The sequence below is a fragment of the Pseudorca crassidens genome, chromosome 16 (genome assembly GCF_039906515.1).
Source record: "Pseudorca crassidens isolate mPseCra1 chromosome 16, mPseCra1.hap1, whole genome shotgun sequence".
Taxonomy (NCBI): Eukaryota; Metazoa; Chordata; class Mammalia; order Artiodactyla; family Delphinidae; genus Pseudorca; species Pseudorca crassidens.
In genome coordinates, this window is record NC_090311.1 from 62,910,059 (window position 1) to 62,936,941 (window position 26,883).

At 37.1% G+C, this 26,883-nt stretch overlaps 1 protein-coding gene across 2 annotated transcripts; it reads right to left on the minus strand.

The window, feature by feature from the left end:
* Nucleotides 1-442: 442 nt before the first annotated feature.
* VPS26A (VPS26 retromer complex component A) lies at nucleotides 443-25,914 on the minus strand. Of its 2 annotated transcripts, XM_067710737.1 has the most exons (10): nucleotides 25,756-25,883; nucleotides 23,109-23,602; nucleotides 21,031-21,180; nucleotides 14,405-14,480; nucleotides 13,140-13,296; nucleotides 12,339-12,503; nucleotides 10,585-10,691; nucleotides 7,087-7,155; nucleotides 4,985-5,127; nucleotides 443-2,220 (listed from the first exon to the last, which is right to left on the minus strand). In XM_067710737.1, exons 3-10 carry the CDS (start codon nucleotides 21,106-21,108, stop codon nucleotides 2,107-2,109), a joined length of 909 nt encoding a protein of 302 aa, XP_067566838.1. In that variant the 5' UTR covers nucleotides 21,109-21,180; nucleotides 23,109-23,602; nucleotides 25,756-25,883; the 3' UTR covers nucleotides 443-2,106. The 2 variants fall into 2 exon arrangements, with proteins under 2 accessions (XP_067566838.1, XP_067566837.1); XM_067710736.1 differs by lacking the exon at nucleotides 23,109-23,602 and having other exon boundaries at nucleotides 25,756-25,914.
* Nucleotides 25,915-26,883: the final 969 nt, after the last annotated feature.

The window sequence follows — 26,883 nt, forward strand, 5'->3', positions numbered from 1 at the left end:
CCCTGGGGTAGTTTTTAAATGCTGCTGTCCGGGCCCCTGAAATTCTGATTTTATTGGCCTGGATAGGGCCTGGCATGATTATTTTTAAAAACTCCTAAAGTGATTTGAATGTGCAGCCAGGGTTGAGAACCACTGGATTAGATACTGTACTCTTTATTAAAGACACAAATTTCTTTTTCAGTTCATTTCTAATTAACTGGCCAACTTTTTACAGTTCACCAAATACTGAGTTCAAATTTTTATTTTTTAAATCGGTTATGCAACAAAGTTCCAAGTGAATAAGCGTCCTATTTATGACAGTGTTTTAAGCCACCTAATTAAAAGCATTATATATTTAAAATTGAAATTGAATATTTTTAAAACCTTCTAATCATCACAATTATAGCTTCCTAAACTACTGAGCAATCCTGCCCCCAAAGATAAATATGACAATGAGAAGAGATTTGAGAATATAAATATTTTAATCATTCACATAGCAAGCTCAGTATGTTTCAAATTCTTTATTATACATCATGGTTGCACAATTTGAGGCTGGTTAAATACAATTGTTTTTCAATTTTTCTTTGAATATTTTCCAGATTACTACATGCAAGTGACCATGAAAATATTTGGCATTTTAAAATTTTGAAACTCTGAACAGGCACTTACATGAAGGAAAACATTACCATTCACAGATATCCACATTTAAAATAGATGCTCCAGCACATGGTACCTGGAACCTTTTGCCAGTTAAGAAGTTGGTTACTGACCATTTTTCAAAGTGCCATAGTAGTAAAACAGGCTTAAAGAAATGTAATTTGGGTTACTTAGCTTACCCATAAAGTAAGGTTAACTGACAAGACTTGCACTGAAGTGTATAAAAAAATATTGGTACAAAAACCAATGAACCGTAAGTGAAAGTAGTTTCACACAACAGGCTTCATTTTAGTTCCTACACCCCACATTTAGTGTATTTGCGATCAGACCCCATGCATAGCATAAAAACAGATGACTACAACCTTCTTTTTCAGAGGCTTTGAACAATACTTGAATTTAATATTAAAAAAATTTAAACAGAGTGGATGAACTGGTTTAAATTTGAGTTTGAACTAGTCAACTTTCCAATTTAACAAACATGAAATTGTCGAGATTTGGGTAACTACATACTTCACCAGTTCTCCTGAGTCCCCCATCCTCAAATTTTCCCCTGAAAAGGGAAGAGAATATTTGCAAGAAAATTATATTTGCATATATGTGCTAAAAAGATTCCTTAAATCAAAAAATTTTTTTTCAAAGTATTTATGGAAAAATTATATAGTTTTAACAAACTAAAATGCCAACACAGAGTCAACTCCACATTGCAGAAAACATACCGTGGTACCTATCTGATAGTAGTAGCAAAATGGTTACTTAATATGGTACCCCCCCCAAAAAAAGCTGCAATGACATGCCACATAATCTCTTATGGAAAAAAATTTAATATTCACATCACAGAAGACTTCAAAGAGAACAAAATTCAGGAAGCCATGAAATGGTAGACTCAGAGGCACCTACAACGAAACACTCATATGCATTTCTCAAACACGTATGGAAAAACAAAAATGTAGTTTTCAAAAATATTGAGATGCCATGTTTTAAATCTTTGCAGGATTAAGGGCCACTCAGGTTTTTCTAATTTTATTTGAACACAAAATGTTTAATTTTTTGCGTGTAGAGAATAAGAGGTAATCATTAGCATGAAAAAGGAGAATAAAAGAATTTGTAATCAACATTATGCAGAAAGAAAGCAAAATTACAAATACCAACCTACTCACATGAAAATCTTTAATGTTTATGCTGATGTACAGCTGAGTGCTTATCATTAAATGAAAGTGTGTGGTTAAAAAAACAACAACACGGCAGTTTAAGAAAGTTCCAGTGTTTCAAAGAAAGCACTTTTTAAATGTATATACATGAATAACATTTAGTTATGTCATAAAATAAACTCAGCACTGTAAGATAAAGGAAGACTATCATAAATGGGGTTTTGGCCTTTTCCCCGCCCTACACACTGCGACCATCTTTAAACTGCCGAACTTCAATCTCAACAGATATAGGAGTTTTTTTCTTTTTTTTCTCCTATTCAGTTCACATTTCAGGCTGCTCAGCAGATGCCTGCGATTCTGGCGATTCAAATCGCTGGTGAAAGTTTGTTCTCTGTTTCCTCAGTTTTTCAGGAGCTTTTCTCCACAAAATTATCTCCTAGAAGACAAATGCAAGACAACAAATTAATGTCCTCATATTATTCCTTATATTTTCACCATAGAAATAATGCCACTTCAATTTTAACCATAACAAAACTAACTTCTTCCCTACAAAAGCCCTCCTCTTTCCTTATTGACTCACCTTCTTCCAATTCTAATCTTGGGCCTCCCCTTCTGGCAACTCCGCTCCCACCAGCACCCATGCATGCCACCACCATGAATCCAATCTGGCACAAAGTCCTAGCTATTACTGCTTTAAAGAATTCCTAAAATCTACCTTTTGTTTGTTGTTCCACTGCCCTTATCCAAATTCAAGCCCTTGTCACTTCAACCTTAGATACTAAAATAGCTTCCTGGTAGATGGCTCTCCCTCCCTTGCCTGATACCCCTTTCTAAGCTATCCTTCCTATCATTTCCAGATTAGTCTAAAACATTGCTTGGATGACTCTTCCAATAGTTCTCAGTTCCTCCAGGATAAATCTCCAACCCGGCATTCAAGCCCTCCATAACCTTTATCCAATTTATCAACATCACTCTCTTCCCTACCTAGACCCCAGTACCCCACCAGCCAAACTGGGTTACTCTCTGCATCTAACGCACTTCAAATTAAACTTTCTCTCCATCTTCCCCTTGATATTCTTCAAATCCCTCTTCCTCTGCCTATCTAAGTCTCACCCTAACCAATACATCCTGAGATCTCTTCTCTTCTAAATTCTTAAAATTACTTGCTTCATAAAGTCATGGCAGGCTGTTTGTTTTTTAACCAACATAGCAGAATTTAAACATCCAAATGAATGCCAGTGGGAAGCATATACTACTCAATAGGGCCACAATATGTAATTGATTTGGAAATTGTAAATTTCATATAATCTAATTTGAAATTATAAATCACCTATGTTTAATTATACAGCATTATGGCAGCATTAGCAGAGTAACTTTTCTCTCTTCCCAATTACTGTCAAACTATTACTTCAGTTTTCTGTTAATTATACACACTCTCTCTTTCCACATATCGGCAATGTGAGGGCCTTGAGGACAAACCATGTTTAAAAAGGTAGCTTTTGTATTCATCACAGTACTCAACACAGAATAATTTCCTTTTTTTTTCCAGAATAATTTCTTATTTAGTTTTGAACACTCAACTGACATTCAAATATTTATTAATCTGATTCCGAATACAGAAGACCATTCTAATCACTATTTTTTATTCAAAATTCACCAAAGGCTTTTAATTGATTTTCAAATGAGAACAAGTTCTATGATAAACATCTTATATTAAAAAAGTATTAGGGGTGGGCTTCCCTGGTGGCGCAGTGGTTGAGAGTCCGCCTGCCGATGCAGGGGACGCGGGTTCGTGCCCTGGTCTGGGAAGATCCCACATGCCGCGGAGCGGCTGGGCCCGTGGGCCATGGCCGCTAAGCCTGTGCGTCCGGAGCCTGTGCTCCACAACGGGAGAGGCCACACAGTGAGAGGCCCGCGTACAGTGCAAAAAAAAAAAAAAAAAAAAAAGTATTAGGGGGCTTCCCTGGTGGCGCAGTGGTTGAGAGTCCGCCTGCCGATGCAGGAGACGCGGGTTCGTGCCCCGGTCCGGGAAGATCCCACATGCCACAGAGCAGCTGGGCCCGTGAGCCATGGCCGCTGAGCCTGCGTGTCCGGATCCTGTGCTCCGCAACGGGAGAGGCCCACATACCGCAAAAAAAAAAAAAAAAAAAGAAAGTATTAGGGACTTTCCTGGTGGCACAGTGGTTAAGAATACACCTGCCAATGCAGGGGACATGGGTTCAATCCTTGGTCCGGGAAGATACCACATGCCGTGGAGCAACCAAAGCCCGTGAACCACAACTACTGAGCCTGTGCTCTAGAGCCCACGAGCCGCAACACGCCTGGAGCCCACATGCCTAGAGCCTGTGCTCCGCAAGAAGAGAAGCCACTGCAATGAGAAGCCCGCGCACCACAACGAAGAGTAGCCCCCGCTTGCCACAACTAGAGAAAGTCTGCACACAGCAACAAAGACCCAACGCAGCCATAGATTTTAAAAAAAAGTATTAGATTTGGGTCATCTCAAAAACATTTATAAGAAGATTGTTTAATTATGGAAAAATGGAAACCCCCAAATCCATCAAGTTGATGCAGTCATTAAAAGTGATAAAGGAAATCTTTGTTGATAAAGGAAAGCTATTCAAGATACTACTGACTGAAAAAACAAATTAAAGATCAATATGCATAATAATGATCTAAAAGCACATATACAAATTTGTCTAGAAAACTAATCACAATGGTGGTGGAATTTTTGTTGACCTTTTACTTCATTGTTTTTTATTGCCTGATTTTTTTTTTAAAACAAATAGCAGGTATTGTTTTTATAAAAAAACAAAGGTTTCAAGAGAAAAATAAAAGCCTTGCCAGGGACCTCCCTGGTGGTCCAGTGGTTAAGACTCGTCACTTCCACTGCAGGGGCCGCGGGTTCGATCCTTGGCAGGGGAACTAAGATGCCGCATGCCACAAAATTAAATTTAAAAAAAAAACAAAACAAAAAAAAAGCCCTGCCAAATTATAGCCCATTCTGGAGTCCTGCAGAATGACCGGGAAGAGATGGATTACAACATAGTTCCATTCATGCTTACTTCTATAACATACTGTCAGTGTTTTCACTTACTTAGAAACCCCCACTTGCTCAGTACAATAAAGCTTAGAAAAATGGCTGCTTTCCAGGTGTTTTTGGAATTGCCACAGAACAAAATAACATCTGGGTGGCACCATACCTGCTGCTTGAAGTACCTCCTGTCTTCCTCATCAACAAGGACTAGATTCAAAAAGTACCTTACTGAAAATTTTTTGTTCACATCTCTCATTGTTGGAGTTGGGTCATAGCCTGCTAAAAACAGTCTTATTGGAATTGATTCACCTGAAAGAAAAGCAATTTCCATTTAATTCTAAAGGATGATTAAATATATCAATAGTTACATAACACCTAAAACTAAGCATCATAGAGAAGACATTAATGCTTCAGTTCCTCACAAGACAGCAGCATAACAAAAGCTTTAGACGGGTTTCTCAGCCTTGACACTATTGACATTTTAGGCCCGATAATTCTTTGTCATGGATAAGGTCCTATGCACTGTATGAAGTTCAGCAGCATTCCTGGCCTCTACCCACAAGATGCCAGTAGCAGTCCCCAAATATGATAACCAAAAATGTCTCCAGGCATTGCCAAATGTCCCCTGGGGAGGGGGGGCCAAAATTGCCCCTAGATGAGAACCACTGCTCTAGAGCCAAAATGCCTGGATTTGAATCCCAACTCCAGCCAAGTCACTTAACCATCTGTTTCATCTGTACCATAATTTCTAATCATGTGTATAAATTCTTGAATACTTATTACTAATTCACCCAAAGCAACAAACATGTTTAGAATGATGACATTCCTTCATTAGCAATGAAGCAATAGCAAAAAGATTGCTATTCAGATTCTCATGGCTTCTCTTTTTCTAAGAATAATTATTTGCATATTCTGCTTTGAATCCTTTTTATGTAATAGTTTTCTTATGTATATCTATTTCCTTAAAGATGTACAACCCATCACTTTACATAAAAATTTGTGGCTGCTGGAATTTTACAAAGTTATGTTGCATAACACAAGAGTACACACACAAGAGTCCTGGAGTCAGAAACCCCTGGACTCAAACTCCAACTGTGCAATGACTAGATATTGAAGGAAACCAGAATATGTCACCGAAAAATATTCCTCTTTGACATACAGATTATTTTGAGCTGAAGGCAATTAAGCAGCAGTAAAATCAGAAAAGAATCCCCTGTTCTGCCTAAAGGCAGGATATAAATTCTCCTTTTACTGAAGACAGCCTTTTTTCAGGCCGGGGATGGCACCAGAGGAACCTGCAAACAAGCCTACTCCATTGGTTTTCTCCCACATATTTACCTGCCCGTAGTTTGCCGCCCTGGGAAGCCTAAACTGCTTTCCTTTGCCCAGTCATTTCTCTCCAAATTTATTGTTCTTTTGAAGATGCTATATAGGCTGAAATTCTAAGTCACAGCTTTGAGTTACTTTTTTGTTGAGGTTTCTCCTGGGTGATGTGTACTGCATGCATTAATCAACTGTTTTTCTCTTATTGATCTTTTTGTTAAAGAATTCCAGCTGAAAATCTAAGACGGGTAGAGGGAAAGTTCTGCCTCCCCTACAGTGTATCACCTTTAACAAGTTTTTTACCTCTACATCTCAGTTTCATGTATAAAATAAGGGTTACCACTACCTAACTCAAAGTGTGGTAGGGAACTTGACAGCGCCTGAGAATACAATGCCTCATCTATAGTTGGTACTCAGTAAATGGTAACTACTCTTTGAAGTAATTACTAACAGAGTAAGAAAAACCCAAAGACATAAATTTAAAATGATAAATACTGGCTTCATTGTCTTAGACACTGAAAATTATCTACTAAGGGAACTGCTTATTTTCTTGAGGGCTATATAAGAACTCCAAAATCCCACAATGACTACTTAATTATACTGCACCTTATGTTCAGCATGAGTAAAAAAGATTTACAGAGAGAAACTACTGTAACAAAAGGTAATTAAAATATTATAAATTCAGAACTAGGGAAGAGATATCCATAAATGTCTCTTCTAAATTCTAAATTTAAACTGAGTAAAAAATTAAACCTTATTTCAAACTAGAAAGTACTACTATAGTCTTCTCAGCATTTATACAAAGATAATCTTAAAAATCATTGTAAGAATCGTTTTAAGAATTCACAGATATATTCACACTGAATAAATACTTTCAAACTAATCTGCCATGAACAGTGCTATCTGCACTACCTGTAACTTAAAAGTAAATGAAAAGTGTATTACCTTTTACTGGTGCACCATCCATTATTTCATATTTAGCGATTGTTTCTGTTTCTGTTGTGGTACTGGGTCCTAGTGCAATAATGTAAATGATATTAATTTAAATACTGCTAGAATATGATCTCCAGACTTATACCTTCTTCCTATTTTCTGACTACATTATTTTAGTACTAATTTACTTTCCCCTTTTGTGAAAATGTTGATCATTCTTTTCTATTTCTTGATCTACACTTACTTACCACCCAACTGAAGATCGCACTCCCTTCCTCCCAAAGTAATTCAATAGACTCTTGAAAAACTGCAGGGGCTGGGGCGCTTGACCGTACACACAGGAAAACGTGTGTATAATTTATAGTCCGTTCTCTGTATCCTCCACTCCTCCCTATCCACGGTTCCTCCCTACCTGTGGATTCAACCAACTGCAGATCATGTAGTAGTGTAATATTTACTACTGAAAAAAATCTGCTATAAGTAGACCCATGCAGTTCAAACCTCATGTTATTCAAGGGTCAACTGTATACAGTTCAGAAATAATCTTCACAGACTTCCTTCTATCATTTCTAATATCTGCTAAAATAGAAACTATCAATGCATAGCAGTGCACTGACATGCTAGTTTTCTCTGCAACACCCAAAATGTTCTCTTGTTAACTTTAACATAGACAAAACATCAAAGTGAATACCTGACATACATACAGTTCTTTTAAAAAGTCAATGAGATAAGTTTAAAAGGTACACTAAAACACAGTAATGATCCCAATGTTGTGAAATATACAATATGCAAAGGCTAAGGTCTATTCTGGACTATGAGTACAAATTATTTTTTATTTAAAATTTTCCAAAACTGAATATAATTTTTATAACTAGAAAAAAATGTTTAAATAAACAATTTCTTTTTAAACAACAAATGGGAACCTGAAGTTTGGTTTTAATATCTTTAAATCACTTTAACTTTTTTTTAAATATTTTTTTCCCAGTCTGTGGCTTGTCTTTTTATTCTCTAAACCATAGACAGTTTTTCTTTTTTTTAAATTAATTAATTAATTTTATTTTTGGCTGCCTTGGGTCTTCGTTGCTGTGCACGGGCCTTCTCTAATTGCAGCAAGTGGGGGCTACTCTTCATTGAGGTGCGCAAGCTTCTCATTGCTGTGGCTTCTCTTGTTGGGGAGTGCGGGCTCTAGGCGTGCAGGCTTCAGTAGTTGTGGCATGCAGGCTCAGTAGTCGTCGCGCACGGGCTTAGTTGCTCTGAGGCATGTGGAATCTTCCAGGACCAGGGCTCTAACTCACATCTGAGCGTTGGCAGGAGGATTCTTAACCACTGTGCCACCAGGGAAGTCCCTAATCACTTTAACTTTTATTAGCAGGTGAAAAATGGAGATTAAGAAATTACAGATATTTAAAATCATGACTACCAATTATAAATTCTTAAAAAGTGTTGTCTAAAATTCTTTTTGGCAGAAAACCAGCAAAGTTAAAGGGAACACACTAAATCTAAATATTAATTAAAATCAGGGAATTCCCTGATGGTCCAGTGCTTAGGACTTTGCACTTCCGCTGCAGGGGGCAGAGGTTTGATCCCTGATCAGAGAACTAAGATCCCACAAGCCACATGGCGTGGCCAAAAAAATAATAATAATTAAAATTAAAAAGCAGTTATGGGGCTTCCCTGGTGGTGCAGTGGTTGAGAGTCCGCCTGCCGATGCAGGGGACACGGGTTCGTGACCCAGTCCGGGAAGATCCCACATGCCGCGGAGCAGCTGGGCCCGTGAGCCATGGCCGCTGAGCCTGCGCTCCGCAACGGGAGAGGCCACAACAGTGAGAGGCCCGTGTACCGCAAAAAAAAAAAAAAAAAAAAAAAAAGCAGTTATGAACCAATAGAAGATTTGGGGGCAACTGGTCAGCTATCTGGAGAAAAGTAAAGTTGGATCCATAGCTGATCTCTTACATCAGGACAAATTCCAAATGAATTAAAAGTTTAATTAATTAATTTAATTTAATTTTAATTAATTAAAATTCCTAAACTATAGTGTATTACTTTAGTAGAATCAAGCACAGAAAATTTTTAGAACCTCAGTGTAAAAAAGGCCTTTCTAACTGTGGTATAAAACCCAGAATCCATAAGAGTAAAAACTGATAAATCTGACTTACGTAAACATCAAGAACTTCTAGATGGCAAAAACCACCATAAGCAAGACAAACTGGGGAAATTTTGCTGCTCTTAATACAGAAAGAGGGGGACTTCCCTGGTGGTGCAGTGGTTGAGAATCCGCCTGTCAATGCAGAGGACATGGGTTCGATCCCTGGTCCAGGAAGATCCCACATGCCATGGAGCAACTAACCCCGTGCACCACAACTACTGAGCCTGCGCCCTAGAGCCCGTGAGCCACAACTACTGAGCCCACATGCTGCAACTACTGAAGCCCATGTGCCTAGAGCCCATGCTCCGCAACAAGAGAAGCCACCATAATGAAAAGCCTGTGCACCACAATGAAGAGTATCCCCCGCTCGCGGCAACTAGAGAAAGCCTGCACGCAGCAGCGAAGACCCAATGCAGCCAAAAAAGAAAAAAAAAACAGAAGAAAAAGGGATTGATTTTCCTAATATATAAAGAGTTTCTACACATCAAAAGGAAAAGACTAATAATCCAATAGAGATGGGGCAAAGGATATGGATAGGTGGTTTACAGAAAAGAAATACAAATGGCTTTTATACACATGAAAAGATGCTCACCCTCACTCAGATGAGAAAAATGAATTAAACTTTTCCCCCACCCATGAGATCAGCTAAAAGTTTTGTAACATCATGCTTATGAGAATACAGGGAGAAAGAGGCACCCTCCTACATTCATTGCTGGTAGTAATGCAAACTGGTACAGTCCATAAAGAGGAGAAACTGATATGAATTGAAATTACAAATGAATATACCCTTGGAAACAGCAATTCCACTTCTAAGATTTTATCTTGCACACAAACCAACACATATGTGAAATAATATTATTAACTAAAGCATTGTTTATAATAGCAAAAGACTAGAAACAACCTGTTATGTCCACCAATAGCTAGTACACCCATTGAATGGAATACTGTAAGAAAGATGAGGAAGTGTTCCACACATTGATATGTAAAGAACTCTAAAGTATGTATTGTATATAACCACTTAACTAAAAAAAGGGGGAGGGTGTAATGTAGAGGCACTTGCAGGTATATGGATAAATACTTAAAGGATTTTAAAACTTACAAACATATCACCTATGAGTAGCTGGAGTACATAAACAGGACACTTTTTACTGTATAATCGTTCACACTTTGTTTTTGAACGATGTGAATTTATTATGTATTCAAAAATTAATTTTTTTAAAAACATAAATGAATAACTCACTGCCAGCAATATTAAGTATCAAAGTTAGTCTCCAAGGTGGATATTTATTTTAAGTTTAAACAATATTTTAAGATTTCAAAATTTCAACTAAAATGAATTTCAGTTCAAATACTCTTCAACTTACCAATTCCCGTGATCTCTTTTTTGATCAGTTGTAACTCCATATGTTGGATTTTTATTCTTACTAATAAGAAGTAAATTTTTCCAACAATCACATCCTTTAAATGATACCTTTGGGGAAAGAGTATTTGTCACTTACTAAATATCAGTTTACAAAACAAACAAAAGGAGTGAAATATGTCCTGAAAGGATTTATTAGGTATCTGTAGGATAATTACTATTTAAGAATACCATTCTGACCATTCATGTGTTTAATGTTCTTTTTTGAAAAAAGTACTCATCGTTTTACTATAAAAATAAGGAAGCAAAGTTTACTTGACCATCGATACACCTCAGAGGGAAGAATTAGCCTGATTAATTGTTGGTCCCTACGTAGAGGTTAACTTAGTTTCCAAAGAGCTTAAGCATGGAAAATTAAGATTTTTATGCCTGAAAATTTTTATTTGGTGTATGAAGATGTTTTGAACATTAAAAACTCTACACATGGGTTTAGTGTCAGTATTACTCCAAGTGCTAGAATAGTGCAGCTAACAAATCACCTGGCCACAAAGAGAGACTCCATAAATTGAGTTTGTTGCTGTAATACCTACTAATCAAAGACTTTTCCAGGGACCTTGAAATAACATGGTAGCAAACCTAGGAATTCCTGTAATTCCCAGAGGGTTTTTTTTTTTTAAACTTCTCCCAGGTTTGATCTCAAAATAATATCCCAAGAGTTGATTAATGCAATTATGTTAGTCTGAAAGGAGGCTTCCAGTGACAAGTTTTAGGTCCTAAACTATCTAATAATTTTATCAACAATATAATTTAAGACCCTGAACACGTGTGTATCACAATTTCAGTGATATAAACTGAGACATGACAAGTAATAAAAATGATGTAACAGAAGAGTGCACAGGAAGGGGACAAAAGAATGAACATCCATTTCTTCAACAATAAACTTTAGTGAAAAATAAATAAATAAAAGAGAAAACCTATAAATTAAAAGAGATTTAAGAATAAAAAAACAAATGTAGTGTGTTTGGATCCACTGGATTTGAGCAAGTCTTCTTTGGATACTGATTTGAACAAACCATATGGCGACAAAACATTTATGAGTAAATTAGGGAAAAGTGAACACTGACTAAATATGTGACGAGGTTAAGAAATTATTAATATTGTTAGATATATACTTTGGTATATGTTTGAAATTTTCCATAATAAAGCTTTAAAAGGCATTAATAAATAAAATAAGAGCCCATTTCTGAAAATGCACAACATATATAAACATATATACCCCCTCCCATGAAAAGATATACATGAGGATTTAATAGTGGTTAAGTAGTAATGGTGAAAATATGTGGTATTTTTACTTCCTTTGACTTTTCTACATTGTCAATTTTTTTAATAATAAAAATGTATTGCTCATGTAGTCAGAAAAAGAGCATTTTTGCTTATTTTTAAAGAGATGACCAGCTAAAATGATCTCAAGACAAGAAGATAAATTTTTTGAGACATAGGATTAGATGCCTTCTGAGATGGTGAGATCCTCTATAAAAAATGGTCAATTACCAGGAATAGAATAATAAAGACGTCTGCGCTGAGTCAGAAACAAAACTAAATTCCTAAAGTTTCTTTCAGCTCAGAGATTCTGTTGGTCTGTTAACATCAGATTAATGTTGATTCTATCCTTAACTTGACCAATTTACAAAGACATAAAAGGTTTATTTCTTAATTTTCCCTGAACATTTATGTTATCTGTTTGTGAAAGGTACTTACTTTGATTTATTATATTCAAATTCTATGTGTAGACAATCTTCAATGCCCACTTCCATCTTAATAGAATTGTTGACATCAGGATAGGTAGCAAGCTGGTGAACAATAAGATCATATTCTTTTACCAAGTCTGTCAGTCTTCTTACTATCGTCACTTTAAGGAAATACCTACAAAATTAATGGAGAGGACAAGTTAAATCTCCTGTGATATATCTCAGTGTTTTAAATAAGCAAACATTAACTGCAACTCTGCTTTCTCTGCTGGAACTCCTTAGGGATCAATTTACTCCATTTACTTCATGAAGAAGTTTTAATTTTTAAATAAATGCCCCCACCATAGAAAAAATACAAAGTTCAATTTTAAGAATAGTGTACATACTTTTTAGATCAATTTGAAGCACCATCATCAAGCCTACTTGAGGACATCTCTCTAGATCACTGCTTTTTGTTTGTTTTTTCTTTTTTTCTAGATCACTTCTTAACCATACACTAAATGAGATTCATTGGGAAACTAATGGATTTAGAGAGTAATTTCATTTACAGGACAAATGAAGTACCTAAGAACGATTCATACAGGGAAGTGTATGACTAAAACTTCTCATAATAGGATTCTCTAAAACTACAGAAGGCTCTTACTACATCAGATGAGCATTACCCAGAAAAAAAAAAAAATTTTTGACAGAATTTAAAAAATCTTAAGCCTTCCAGTCCAAAATTATAATTAGACGTTCTAATAAGACATTCAATAGTAGTCATTACTTTCTGGTTTTGATTCTGTCTACAGTTTCTGATACACGTTCATACCTTAAACGGACATTGGCACCGATGTAAGATTCATATGGCTTTTCAACTTGCATAAATTCAAAATCATAACTTCTGCTCTGAGTCAGTTCTCCAGGTAAGGCTAGTTCTTTCACTAGGTTTACAAATTCGTGAGTATTACTCTTGTCATTGAAAAGTTCTAAGAAATTTTAAAAAGCAAAAAGACCAATTATATTTAATACCCATCTCATTAAAACTCAAACTTCTACTTCCAAAGCAAATAATTTTTACAAAAAGAATTAGTTGGATTTATCTCCACTTTAAATACTAGAGCTATGATCTAAATTCCATTATCTTTCTATTATGCTCCACTTAGGCATAAAAAAATTCAAGCAGCATAGCAAAATGAAAATTTCTATTATAAAAAAATGAATTCATTCCTTTAATACATTTAGGGTTTGCCCAGTATGAAGCTGTTTTAACAGACATATTTCCAGCAATTATCTGAACTTCCTCCCTTCTAGGCAAAAAATGTATTGTCTTGTTTTGCTTTAGTTAGGCAAATATATTACCTTGATAAAACTATAATACGCAAAAGACTAAAATCAACTATCAGTTAATTACTATAATTTGCCCCTTAAATATAATCTCATCCAAAATAGACATGTAAATAAATATCCACCCATTCCAATTTTGATACTTTAAAAATGTACAATAAAACTTAGAAAGCTAGGACCTATTTTCCTTTCTCTTTTCCGAATCTGCAGTACCAAAAGATTTATACAGTTTAACTCCTACTAAATCAAGAATGTCTCTGAAATACACATATGGAAACATACACAAGTTGATCTAAGTCAAAAAGAAATTACACTTTTCCTTTTCACATGGAATTTTCTATTGACAAGTGAGTCTGGCTACAGGTACACACTAAGTTAGGAAGACAAATGGCATGGGTAATTAGAAAGTGAAGGATGAAGGTGACACTGCTAATTGTGAATAAACCTGGTGAAAAATGTAGGCAGATGGAAATTTCAGTGAGTAAACTAATTTACTTGAATTATTTTTCAAGGCTGGTAGCTTACATAACTCCTTTCACTTTTAGTAATTAAGTTTAATCACAAATAAAGGCAGGATTAGTCAAATATCATTTAATACAATTAAAAGAAACATGATTTAATGTTTATAAAATAAATCCTCTTTTATTACGCAAAATCAATTCCTTCTTTCCATAAAGCTAAGTGCCAAATTAAACTCTCTTCAAACTCAGTTATCAAAGAAAAAAAAAGTAATACTATTTTAAAACTCACCAATTTGACCTACAAATTCAATTCTAATTCCTTGGTGCTCTAGCCTCTTTCCAGATTGCTTAAAGGCTATGTTTACCTGCCAAAACATGAAATTGTAAGAGATGTTAACAATCCTTTTCGGGCCTACTAGCAGATTGCTTCCAGATGAATACAATGTATAAATATTTCAGGTATTCATTTCTGAAGTCTGAGACACCACCACATACCTAGATCCTACCTAGACCTTATAGCGCCAGAGAAGGTAAAACCTACTCATATACAATCAGTAATGAACCTCTTACTTATACGTACACTTAAAGCATCTTCTTTGTTAGTAAGGAATCCTTCTTTACAGCTGGAGAACTATAAAGACTCAATAAAAGGGAAAACTTTCAACTATTCAAATATGTTTTCAGGTCAAATAGTTAAATTCTACAACAGCATTTTAATGTAAGGTTATTACTAATTCTAAGAACTGATCTTAAAGATCACTTTCAGCCTTTTATAACCAACAATATATTGTTATAATTCCTGATCTTAAAAGCAATGCTTATTGCCCTGAGTCTGCTACTCATCCTAAAAACAGAATGTCTAAAGATTTAAATTTTGAGTATGATTATCTTACGTACTTTTCAAATTAAATATATAATCTAAAATCCCTAAATTCATATGTGCCAAATGGAAACCTTAATTTTAAACATTTTAATTTGACAAAATATCTATAAAGTACATACATATTAAAAACAAAACTCGAAACATTTAAGGATTAGCTAACATACCAAAAAGCATACTTCCGGGTTTATTCTTTACTATAAAAAATATGGGTAGCATGACTCTTAAAAGCTTTTCTTACAAATAGTGTTTTCAAAAGACAACAGAAATTAAGGACCAATAAAAACCGAAGTTCAGTTACTTCTGTCTGTAAACTACATAATTAAAATATTCATGCTTCTATATCTTCCATATATCTGTGACCAGGATGAGTTAGTTACCTGCCTTCCAAATTAATATCTCAGAAAAACAAGTAAATAATTAAACAAATTGTAGTACATCATATGATGGAGTATAATTAAAGTATAAAAATAATAAGGTCAAAGAATATTTAATGATGTGGGAAGATGTGCATGGTATGTCACATGAAGGAAGCATGGTCAAACTGTATACAAGTATAATGCCAATTATATTTTTTAAACTACAGAAAAAACTCGTAACAGGAGTTACTTCTGGAATGTATGCTTATGGGTAATTTTGTTTCCTTCTCTGTAGCTTTTTTTGACAGACGGCAATTAAATTTAACTTTAAAAAGTATATGCTTCAGGAGTCCCAAGACAATTCAATGGGGAAAGAATATTCTTTTTAACAAATAATGCTGGAACAACTCAATCTCAACATACAAAAAAATGAAATTGGATCCCTACCTTGCACCATATACAAATATTAACTCAAAATGGATAAAAGAACTAAATGTAAGAGCTACAGTTACAAAACTCTTAGAAGAAAACATAGGTGTAAATCTTCATTATCTTGGATAGGCAACTGTTTCTCAGATGACACCAAAAGCATGAGAAATGAAATTTTAAAAAAGATAAACTGGACATCATCAAATAGAAAATTTTAGTACTTCAAGACACCACCAAGAAAGTGAAAAGACAACTCACAGAAATAGAGAAAATATTTGCAAAACATAACTGACAAAAGACTTGTATCTAGAGTATATAAAGAACTCTTACAACTCAACAATCAAAAGACAAATAACCCAATTAAAAATGGTCAAAGGATATATACAGACTTTTCTCCAAAAGAGTCATACAAACAGCAATAAGCACATGAAAAGATGCTCAATATTATTCATCATTAGGGGAAATGCAAATCAAAACCATTATGACCACTTCTCACCCACTAAGATGGCAATAAAAAATACAGACAATAATAAGTATTGCCAAGAATGTGAAGAAACTGGAACCCTCATACATTGCTGAAGAGAATATAAAATGGTGCAGCTGCATTGGAAAAGCCTGGCAGTTCCCTTAAAAGTTAAACATAGAGTTAACGTATGACCCAGCAATTCCATTCCTAAGTATACACACCAGAGAAATGAAAACACACAGTCACACAAAAACTTAACACACAAATGTACAGCAATATTCATAACAGTCAACAAATAGAAACCCAAATATCCTCAACTGAAATGTCCTCAACTGATGAATGGATGAAGTGTGGTACATCCATATACTACACAGATAGATACTGAAATATTATTCCGCCATAGAAAAGAATGGTGTTTTGATACATGCTGCAACATGAATGAACCTTGAAAACATTATGCTACATGAAATGAGGCAGACACAAAAAGACAAATCTTATATGACCACTTATATGAAATAGAACAGGCTCAGAACAGGCAAATTTATAGGAAAAAAAGTAGACTAGAGGGACTTACTTCCCTGGTGGAGCAGTGGTTAAGAATCCGCCTGCCAATGCAGGAGACACCAGTTTGAGCCCTGGTCCAGGAAGATCCCACATGCACGCAGCAACCCCATGTGCCACAACTACTGAGCCTGCACTCTAGAGCCCGTGAGCCACAACTACTGAGCCTGCATGCCACAACTACTGAAGTCCATGCACCTAGAGCCCGTGCACCACAAGAGAAGCGACCACAAAAAAAAAAAAAAAGAAGCCACCACAATGAGAAGCCCACGCACCGCAACAGAGAGTAGCCCCCCCTCGCCGCAACTACAGAAAGCCTGTGAGCAGCAACGAAGACCCAACACAGACAAAAATAAATAAATAAATAAACTTATTTTTTTAAAAAAGTAGGCTAGAGGTATCCATGGACTGGGAGAAAAGGGAAAAGAGTAGTTATTGCTTGATGGGTACAAAGTTTCTGTTTGGGGTGATGAACAAATTTTTAAAATAGTGGTGACGGGGGCTTCCCTGGTGGCACAGTGGTTGAGAATCCACCTGCCAATGCAGGGGACACAGGTATGAGCCCTGGTCGAGGAAGATCCCACGTGCCGCGGAGCAACTAAGCCCATGTGCCACAACTACTGAGCCTGCGCTCTAGAGTCCGGGAGCCACAACTACTGAGCCCACGTGCTACAACTACTGAAGTGCTACAACTACTGAAGCCCGTGCGCCCTAGAGCCCTTGCTCTGCCACAAGAGAAGCCGCTGCAATGAGAAGGCCATGCACTGCATCGAAAAGGAGGCCCTGCTCCACAACTAGAGAGAGCCCGAGCACAGCAATGAAGACCCAATACAGCCAAAAATAAATAAATAAAATAAATTTATAAAAAAAAAAAAGGTGATGATTACACAACACTGTGAATGTGATTAATGCCACTGAATTAGACACATAAAAATGGTTAATATGGTAAATTTTACTATATATATTTTTTACCAAAATTTTTTTAAAAAGGAATAAACCTTGAAGACATCATGCTGAGTAGAAGAAGCCAAACACAAAAGGCCACATATTTTATGATTCCATTTATATGAAATGTCCAGAATAGGCAAATCCACAGAGAAAGAAAGCACATTTATAGATTAGTGGATGCTAGGTGTCTTAGTCCATTCGGGCTGCTATGACAAAATACCATAGACTAGGTGGCTTAAAAACAACATAAATTTATTGCTTACACTTCTGGAGGCTGTGAAGTTCAAGATCAAAGCGCCAGGAGATTTGGTGTCCGGGGAGAGCTTGCTTTCTGGTTCACAGACGGCTGTCTTTTCACTATGTCCTCACATGTCAGAAGGTGCACATGGGATTTCTCTGAGGACACTAATCCCATTCATGAGGGCTCTGCCCTCATGACCTAATCATCTCCCAACCCCCCCCAGCCCCACCCCCCCAATATATCACACTGGGGATTAGGTTTCAACACATGAATCTTATAAGGACACAAACATTCAGTTTATGGCACCAAGGGAGTTACTGCTAATGGTATGGTGTTTCTTCTGGAGTGATGAAAACCTTATGGAATTAGATAGTGGTGACAGTTGCACAACTCTGCAAATATAGTAAAAACCTCTGAACTGTACACTTTAGTAGGGTGAATTTTATGGTATGTGAATTACAACTCAATAAAGCTATCTTTAAAAAAAATGAAAAAAATAAAAAATGAAAGTATATGTCACAAATAAACCAATGGAACAGAACAGAGATGTTGAAACAGACTCATACAACCTCTGGCTGATGACAAAGGTGATGCTGCAGTGTAGTGGGGGAAAGGATGGCTTTTTCAATAAATGTCCTGGGTTAATAAGATATCCATGTGGGGAAAAAACAAACAAACAAACAAGTAGCCTTGACTCCTATATCACAAAGACAAAATCAATTCCAAAAAACTGAAGATCTAAATGTGAAATGTAAAATTGTTTTAAATTATAGGAAAAACAGGAGAACATCTTCATGCCCATACGGTAGGCAAAGATATCTTAAACAGGTTACAAAAAGCACTAACATTTGTAGAGTATTAAAATTAAGAACTCCTGTTCATCCAACGATACCATTAAGATAGTGAAAAATCCAGCCAGAAAGATATTTATAATACATATGCAAAGGACTCTATATTGAGAAGCACGTATCAAGAACATACCAAAAAAAAAAAAATCCTACACATCAATAAGAAAAAAAGTCAACTGAGTATAAAAATGAGCCCAAAAAACTCCCCACCAAAACCCAAAGCCTTGAATAGGCATTTCACAAAGGACATCAAATAGCCAATAAATATATGAACAGTCACTCAACCTCATTAGATGTCAGGGAAATGGAAATTTACACATGTAGCGAGAAAATGAGAAGGTAAGATGACAAGCCATAAACTGGGAGAAAATATTTGCAGAAGCCACATCTGAGAAAAGGCTGTTTTCCAAAAAGGGCTGTTTCCGACTCTTAAAACTCAATAAGAAGAAAACAAACAACCCGAATGAAAATTAGGCAAAAGATTTGAACAAGCACTTCACCAAAAAAGATATATATTTGAAGATAAACATATGAAAAGATGTTCAACATCATATTATTAGGGAACTGCAAATTAAAACAATGAGATACCACTACAAAACTATTAGAATGGGCAAAATCTAGAACACTGACATCATCAAATGCTAGCTAGAATGTGGTACAACAGGAACTCTCATTCATTGCTGAAAATGGTAGTGCTACTTTGGAAAATAGTTTGGCAGTTTCTTACAGAACCAACACTATTTCCTTTACTCGTTTGACATGTTCCATCCTTTTAATGATTTTGTCTGCTCTCTTCCAGGCCTCTTCTCTTTCTCCCCATCATTTTAAAGGGAGAGTAAAGTAGAAAAGCAAAAAATTTATTTCAAATATAACACTAAGACATCAGTAAGTAAACTGGCAAAGGACCAGAATAGACGATGCAGTAAAATAGCTAATAAACCTAAGTTCAACCTGTCTAGTAACCAAAGAAATGCTATCAAAGAATAATATCATTTTTGCCTATAGAAATAGCAAAGATTAAAAAGTGACCATATTCAGTACTACCCTGAGTGAAACAAGGCATTAAGTGAACATGTGATTTGATGCAAATTCTCCAGGTTAATATGTATTGATACCCTTCAAATATTCATGTCTTTTGGTCCAGCAACTCACTTCCAGGAATTCATTCTAAGGAAGTAATCTTATCCTACAGAAATTTGGAGAAAAACTTATGTACTAAAGTTTTATAACTAAAAACATGCCTGTATTACTAAAGATACAGTGATATACTACAAGCAGTCTGAAAAATACAGTAGAAACTATTTAAATATCCAATAATAGGGAAAAGTTATGCTTAATATATTATACATACATTAACTAATGCAGAGAGACGAGGAGGAAACACATTCAAATTTTAACAGTGAATTATTTCCATATGATGGGAATATAGATAATTATTTTATTTCCCAAACTATCTACCATGTGTATGTATCACCTTAACAAGCAGGGGAGAGAAACTCTTAATATTTCAAAAATACTGAAAATAATTGAAAAATTATTTCAAATGTTTTATGACTTGATTTTATCTAGGATATTACCATTCTTCAGTATCACAAACTAATGAGTACTAATCATGTTTCATAAGGTATAAGAATAATCTTATACATCACTTGGTAAGGAAAAGGAGGAAAAAGTTAAACCACAGAAGGTATCATAAATGTATCTGACCATGCATGGACACGTTCCAAATGTACTTAAGTCCTCTACGGAGTATCAAGAAATGAGATCAACAGACACAATGACAGTAGTACAGACAGATAAGCTATAAAGAATGAGAAAGAAACTTTTAGAAAGGTATACTAGAGAATTATCCCCAATCTCCACAACTCAACTTTATGTTAAAGGAGAAACAAACTTTAAGTGGATCACAGCCCCACTGTAGAAAGTGTCTGAAGTTAAACAGATGCACATAGTCACAAACACACAAAATTTTCCACACAGTTTAATTTAGACTCTGCCCCTGTAACCCTTCCAGTTTAAGAATCTTTCCTGTAAATGTTCTATTGAATCAAGGATTTAACTGACCTTCTGAAAAAAATTTTCCATCTCTAATAAAATCATTCAAATTTAGATACAGCACAAGCCATTCTCATGACTAATTCTAATACGCTACAACTAGGTAATTCTCCAAACAAAATATTTACCTTCCCTGAAACAGATTCTCCATCATAGAAAAGATAGTGTTTTTCTACTTTGCCATCCTCAGTTTTCATTTCTGCCATTTTCCTGGTTTCCCCATCATTAAGGACAACATCGATCTCACAAATGGGACCAAAAAATCCTCCAAGAAAACTCTGAAATAAAAGGAAAATGTTCATAATTATGTTTTGTCAGTCACTACATTTCTAAATTCAAATTTAATTACCTATAACCTACAGTTAATCTATGAATTCACAAGGAAATAACAACTTATATCAAATACTACATCAAAACTAAAATTTCATACAATATGCATACAGTTAATGCTGTACTGTATGCTTAAAATTTTGCTGAGGATATATTTGTTATATGTTTTCTACCACAATAAAATTAAAAGACAAAAAAGAAAACAAATTTAAACACGCTATAATTTCAATCATTTCCATAGGTAACCACTATAAATAATCAAATAGTAACATATACCAAAGATCTAAAAGGACTACCCCAGTGGTCCAGTGGTTAAGACTCCCCGCTTCCACTACAGGGGATACAGGTTCAATCCCTGGTTGGGGAAGTTCTGCATGCATGCCGCGGGGCTAAAAAATTAATCCTAACAACTGGATTTGAAAGGTTACCTTTAGTAATACATCTATGAGGTTCTTTCATTATATTGCTATAATGAAACTCATACAATCCCAATTACTCATGAGTTATTACAATGTACTAGTTATGGTAAAATCTACTGCTATATAAGTCTGAACAGCATGTGTTACACTGTGTAAGTAAGCCCTTGGAATAAAACTGGCTCTAATGGAGGAGACTAATTAAATTTCTGTAAATTTTGTGAATACCCAAAAGAAGTGAGCTAAAACTAGGCATGTTTGGTAAGACCAGCCCTCCCGCAGGAAGTTAGTATTGGTGCAGTAGCAAAATCTAGAGCAAGGAACTTGCGTTAAGGCTCAGTTCTGTCCTCAGGAGGACAGCAAACAAGCTAATGATCCTGCTAAGGCTATGTGGGTCATAGGATGATACTATGATCAAAGGAGATAGTGTTTTCCTAAATTCTGAGCTTGCTTCTTTGTTTTTTGGCAGTGCCACGCAGCTTGTGGGATCTTAGTTATAGAACTCGGGCCCTCAGCAGTGAAAGCTCAGAGTCCTAACCACTGGACGGCCGGGGAATTCCCACTTCTTTATTTTTATTAATCCTTTATTAACAAAAGGATTATAATTTCATGAAATCAACTCAAAGAATTGCCAGATTAGTACTTATGACATACTCCAAAGACATAACCAGCAAATTTTCCTTTTGGCAAGATGTTTTAATCTTTCCTGGCAATATTATAAATGACAAACAATTTTAATTAGAAAACTATTCTGAACTTAGAATGAAAAACATCAATGATAGGGCATGTGCACTGTCCCTTCCTAGTTAGCTTTCATACCCCAAGTTTTAAATTCAAAACTTGCTCAAAATGGTATACATTCTCGTAAGAGTTACAAATATGAGAATGTATAGCAGCTGAAAATCAGTTACTATTTATCAAGTATGTGCAAAGCACTGAGCCAGCAAAGCTGGGGGGGGGGCCTGCTGTGGGAGGACCAATTATGAAAGGGTAGAACATGACAGTCCAAAATTCGGGTTATAAAATAGAAGCAGGAAAATAAAATTTAATTTTCTCATTCCCCCTTAATATTCTTAGAGCTGGTTGCAGGAAAATGAGATTTGAAAACTATAAAAATTGTTTTACAAATGAAAGGAAATATTATGGTAACTTTTCCCACATACATATACTTAACACATACAGCTGAACTGGGATTTGAAAGTTGATATTAAAAGATCAAATAATCAAAAATAAAATAAAATCAAAATTGCCACTAATTAAAATGGTATAAAAGACTTAAAAGTCACATAAAACTTCACAATTAACAACAATTAGTAATTGTAAACAATAAGTTTTATTTTGACACTATATGTAAAAATGTAGGTCTTAGGCATTAAAAATATGTAAAAATTATGTGTTATCCTCTATTATTTTCTGTATGCATGAAGTATTTCATAACTAAAAATTAAAAATGGACTTACTTTTCAACACAATCAAAACACTAAGATTGGGAGAGATCAGAAGGAATAAAAAAAGCCTAGTGTAGCATATGCAGAAAAACAAAAGGTTGATGATAAACTACAGCACTTTAACACGGTTAAGTTAATGAGGCCATGAGAATTTAGCATTGGGTTAACATCCAGTTTTTTACACCAGGACACATCAAAAATGAACTAGTCTTGGTAAAAGCCTCCAGAAAATTGTGCATGTAGATAACAGAGAGAAAAATATCTGAGAAAAAAGTTTGTCTTGTTTTCCTTCTAGAAGGAGTTGAAAGAAAGATTCTCTACCCAAAGTCTTCAAGAGTTTTTATTTCTAAAAAAAAAAACAGAAGGGATTTCCCTGGCGGTCCAGTGGTTAGGGCTCTGCGCTGTCACTGCTGAGGGCGTGGGTTCAATCTCTGGTCTAAGATTCCACAAGCTGCATGGTGTGGCCAAATAAATAAATGAAGTTTTTATTTCAAGATGTGCATCTTCTGTATTTCAAACAAAAAGTCACAAAATTAAAATCTTCTTAAAATTATTCACAATCAAATTATAATACTTCCGATATATAAAGAGGAAAAAAATGGTCAGAATGGTGAAGACCAGAAGAAGGAAAAGGAATAAAAGCTGTAAAGAGAGTTAGGATATATTAACATATACTTCTGCTGAAATTACAGAAGGCAGTTTTGAAATCATTTACGAGAAAGACTACCAAGTTCTTTTAGAAAAGATATCTTCAAGTGAGCATTCAAAATAGGGGATTTTCAGCAGCAATACTAGATAATATACAGGTTCAAACTCTTAGGTGGCCTTTAAATAACTAGAGGGCGATATATATGACTACTTAAATATTAGAGCAATTGTTCTCACAGTTTTCCAATCGTAGCGTAAACTACATATCACTGAATTTAGCTTAATTTAAGATTTTTCACATAATTTGTAAACCTAACACTGAGCATTACCATCTAGCAAAATTACACGTGTATATGTTAAAATACAAACTTTTTAGCCCTCACTGAAGAAATTTCACTACATCCAGTGGCTGTAAAGAAATGCAACTCAAGGTGAGGCAGAAGAGAGGCTCTCAAAATTTATTCACTTAGGGCATACACGAACAATGAAACAGCAAATTTTCATACATATATTATTACACTTGTGCCCATTTCAGTGTTATAAAGCTTTACAATTGTGTTTGTTTCAAGAGTAACTTGAAAATAAAAATTGCTCTTGAACATAATTCAAAAGCTCATTAAAAGTAATAATTTTAAATGTAAGCAAAAGATAGGAGGGCCTTTTAAGTTTTCTTTGCAAATTATATTCAACTAAAGAAGGCTTCTTTAACTCCCTGACAAGGCAAGGTCCCCCAATACTTCCTTCTTATCACAACTGTAATTATTTGTTTCCACGTTAAACAAATAATTACACAAATAAATGTTTATCTCCCTCTGGATTGCAAGCTACAAGAGAGCAAGGGCTGTTTCAGTCTTGCTCAGGGCCCCTGGGAGCACCTAAGTATTGTAATTATTTGTTTAAAAAAAAGAGGAAAAGGTTCCAAGTTTAAGAATGAACATGTCTGTCCTCTCTTTATAAATTAAAACAACTCGATTTCTGACTTTAAATGTATTTATTCAAAGTAACTTTTTTTTTTTTTTTAAATAAACCTAGCTTGGTCTATAAGCCAAAAGTCTCAAGCAGTTTACGGAACCGGGTGAGCTTTGGGAAAGCAGGTACTATTAGAGAGCACACAGTAGGCGCTCAACATAAGATTGCTAAGTGAACCGAGTAAATGAATACTACCATAAAATGAGCCAAGTGAGATCAAATCTAGAGAAGATCGCCAACACACACAAAGCTAAACGCCATCGCGCCCACGCTGGTGCTTCCCACTAACTGTGGTGAGAGTACTCAGATTTCCCTCCCTCCTCTGCTCCCTAGGCCATTTCAACATCCCAAAGCGGTAAGTTTCCAGAATGGCTTGGTGAGGGAAACGAGACCTAACGCTTAAAACAGCGCGCAAGAAACTACTGCCTTTTGCATTAAAAACGTCCTCCCCTCCAATGTCCTTCTCTTTTTCTCTCCCATTCTATAACTGTCAACATCAAGGCTGAACTAGGGTCAGGAAATCGCTGAATATCACCGTATTCAGGCTAAAAAAATCACGGACTTTATCAAGCTCCCGATCAACACTGGAAGAGAGTGACCAAGTCCCCCCGAGTCCGGAACTGGGGGATTCTTGAGTCACCCCACCTGAAAGGAAGCGAGGCTGCCCGGGAGGAGCAGAGGGGCTGGCTACCTTGGAAGGGGAGAGGGTGGCGGGCCCCCGCAGAGGCGGGGTCCGAGTACCCAGCCAGGGCCCCCACAGCCGATCGAGGAACTCGGGCAGAGGCTCCGACATGGCCAGGAGAACGCGCCGCCACCCGCAGGTGCTCGGGCATCGCCGAGACCGGGAAAGGGCGGCGCAGCCCAATAGTCTCCGACCCCGCGGCGGCCAAACAGGCCTAACCCGGCACCCCCGCCCTGCCCGCCTGCCCCCTCCAGCCGCTCCCCGCAGCCCCTCCCGCGACATCTGGCCCGCCGTTGGCCGTCCCACCGCGCGCTCCGGGGCGAGGGCTGCAAGCGAGCGCGCTGGCCGCCGCGCACTCACCATTGTCATCGCCGCCGCCGCGTGCCCCACACTTCACTCCTCTTCCCTCAGGAGAACTCCCAGCCCCGGCTCCCTCCGCCCAGCGTCTTCGTCACGTGACTTCGGGCAGCTCGCCGCACGTGACCCCTCCCTTCCCTTCCTCCCCTTCGCCCAGCACTGGCCCCCTCCGGGCCTCTCGCCCCGCCCCACTGGTCAGCCTGGCGCTCCGAGGAGAGGCCGTTTGGAGGCGGGGCCTCGTGCTCCACCCCACGGCGGAGGGGTGGGGTCACTGAGTGGCGTCAAGTGGGTGGGGCCAGGGCGGACGTAGGTTCCCCAGGTCCTCCGCGCCCTCTTGTCTGTCACGTGAGGGGCGGTTCGCTGACCGGCGGTTCGCTGACGGGCTTTTTGCCACACCCAGTTCCACTTCTAGTGGAAGTTTGAGCAGCTGGGAAAGAAGAAAGGAGGAAAGAACAGGTTCGTGCGGGAGGCCATCTCTGCGGGTGGGTTACTAGGCCGAGGAGTTGAAGGGCCGCTGTTACCCGAGGCCCTGATTCGTTAGGCCTCGCAAGAGGCGTGCTCTCTCAATTCGGGGATGAGGCATTCTGCCACCATTCTCGAACTCTACCCAACTTCCTTTCTTTCCCTCAGCTTCTGAGATTTGAGAACTCAGAAGCTTTGTCACCTATGAGGAGACCAAAAAAAAAAAAGGGTACTGTATCCGTTGCCTCGTAAAGTACACAGATAGTTCCTGAACTATCCACCCCTTAGCTGTGGAGGACTGAGAAATCACTTGTACCGCCCTGCCATTCCGTGAGGGGTGGAAGGCGTTCCTGAAAAGCGCAATGATGCTGCTCAGAAATACTCTGTCTTGGGCTTCCCTGGTGGCGTAGTGGTTGAGAGTCCGCCTGCCGATGCAGGGGACACGGGTTCGTGCCCCGGTCCGGGAAAATCCCACATGCCGCAGAGCGGCTGGGCCCGTGAGCCATGGCCGCTGAGCCTGCGCGTGCGGAGCCTGTGCTCCGCGACGGGAGGGGCCACAACGGTGAGAGGCCCGCGTACCGCAAAAAAAAAAAAAAAAGTACTCTGTCTTTAACCGCAGCCTAATGACTGTGGTGTAAGCCTAGAGGACGGGCCCCTGAATGGAATACT

Bases quoted from the DNA above. Each gene is read 5' to 3' on its own strand.
- VPS26A (XM_067710736.1), bottom strand. The intron at 13,297-14,404 runs GTGAGTTTTAAA...AAAATTTCTTAG, and splicing joins TGAATTTGTAGGTCAAATTG to AACTTTTCAATGACAAGAGT. The intron at 12,504-13,139 runs GTATGAACGTGT...TTAATTTTGTAG, and splicing joins GGTGCCAATGTCCGTTTAAG to GTATTTCCTTAAAGTGACGA.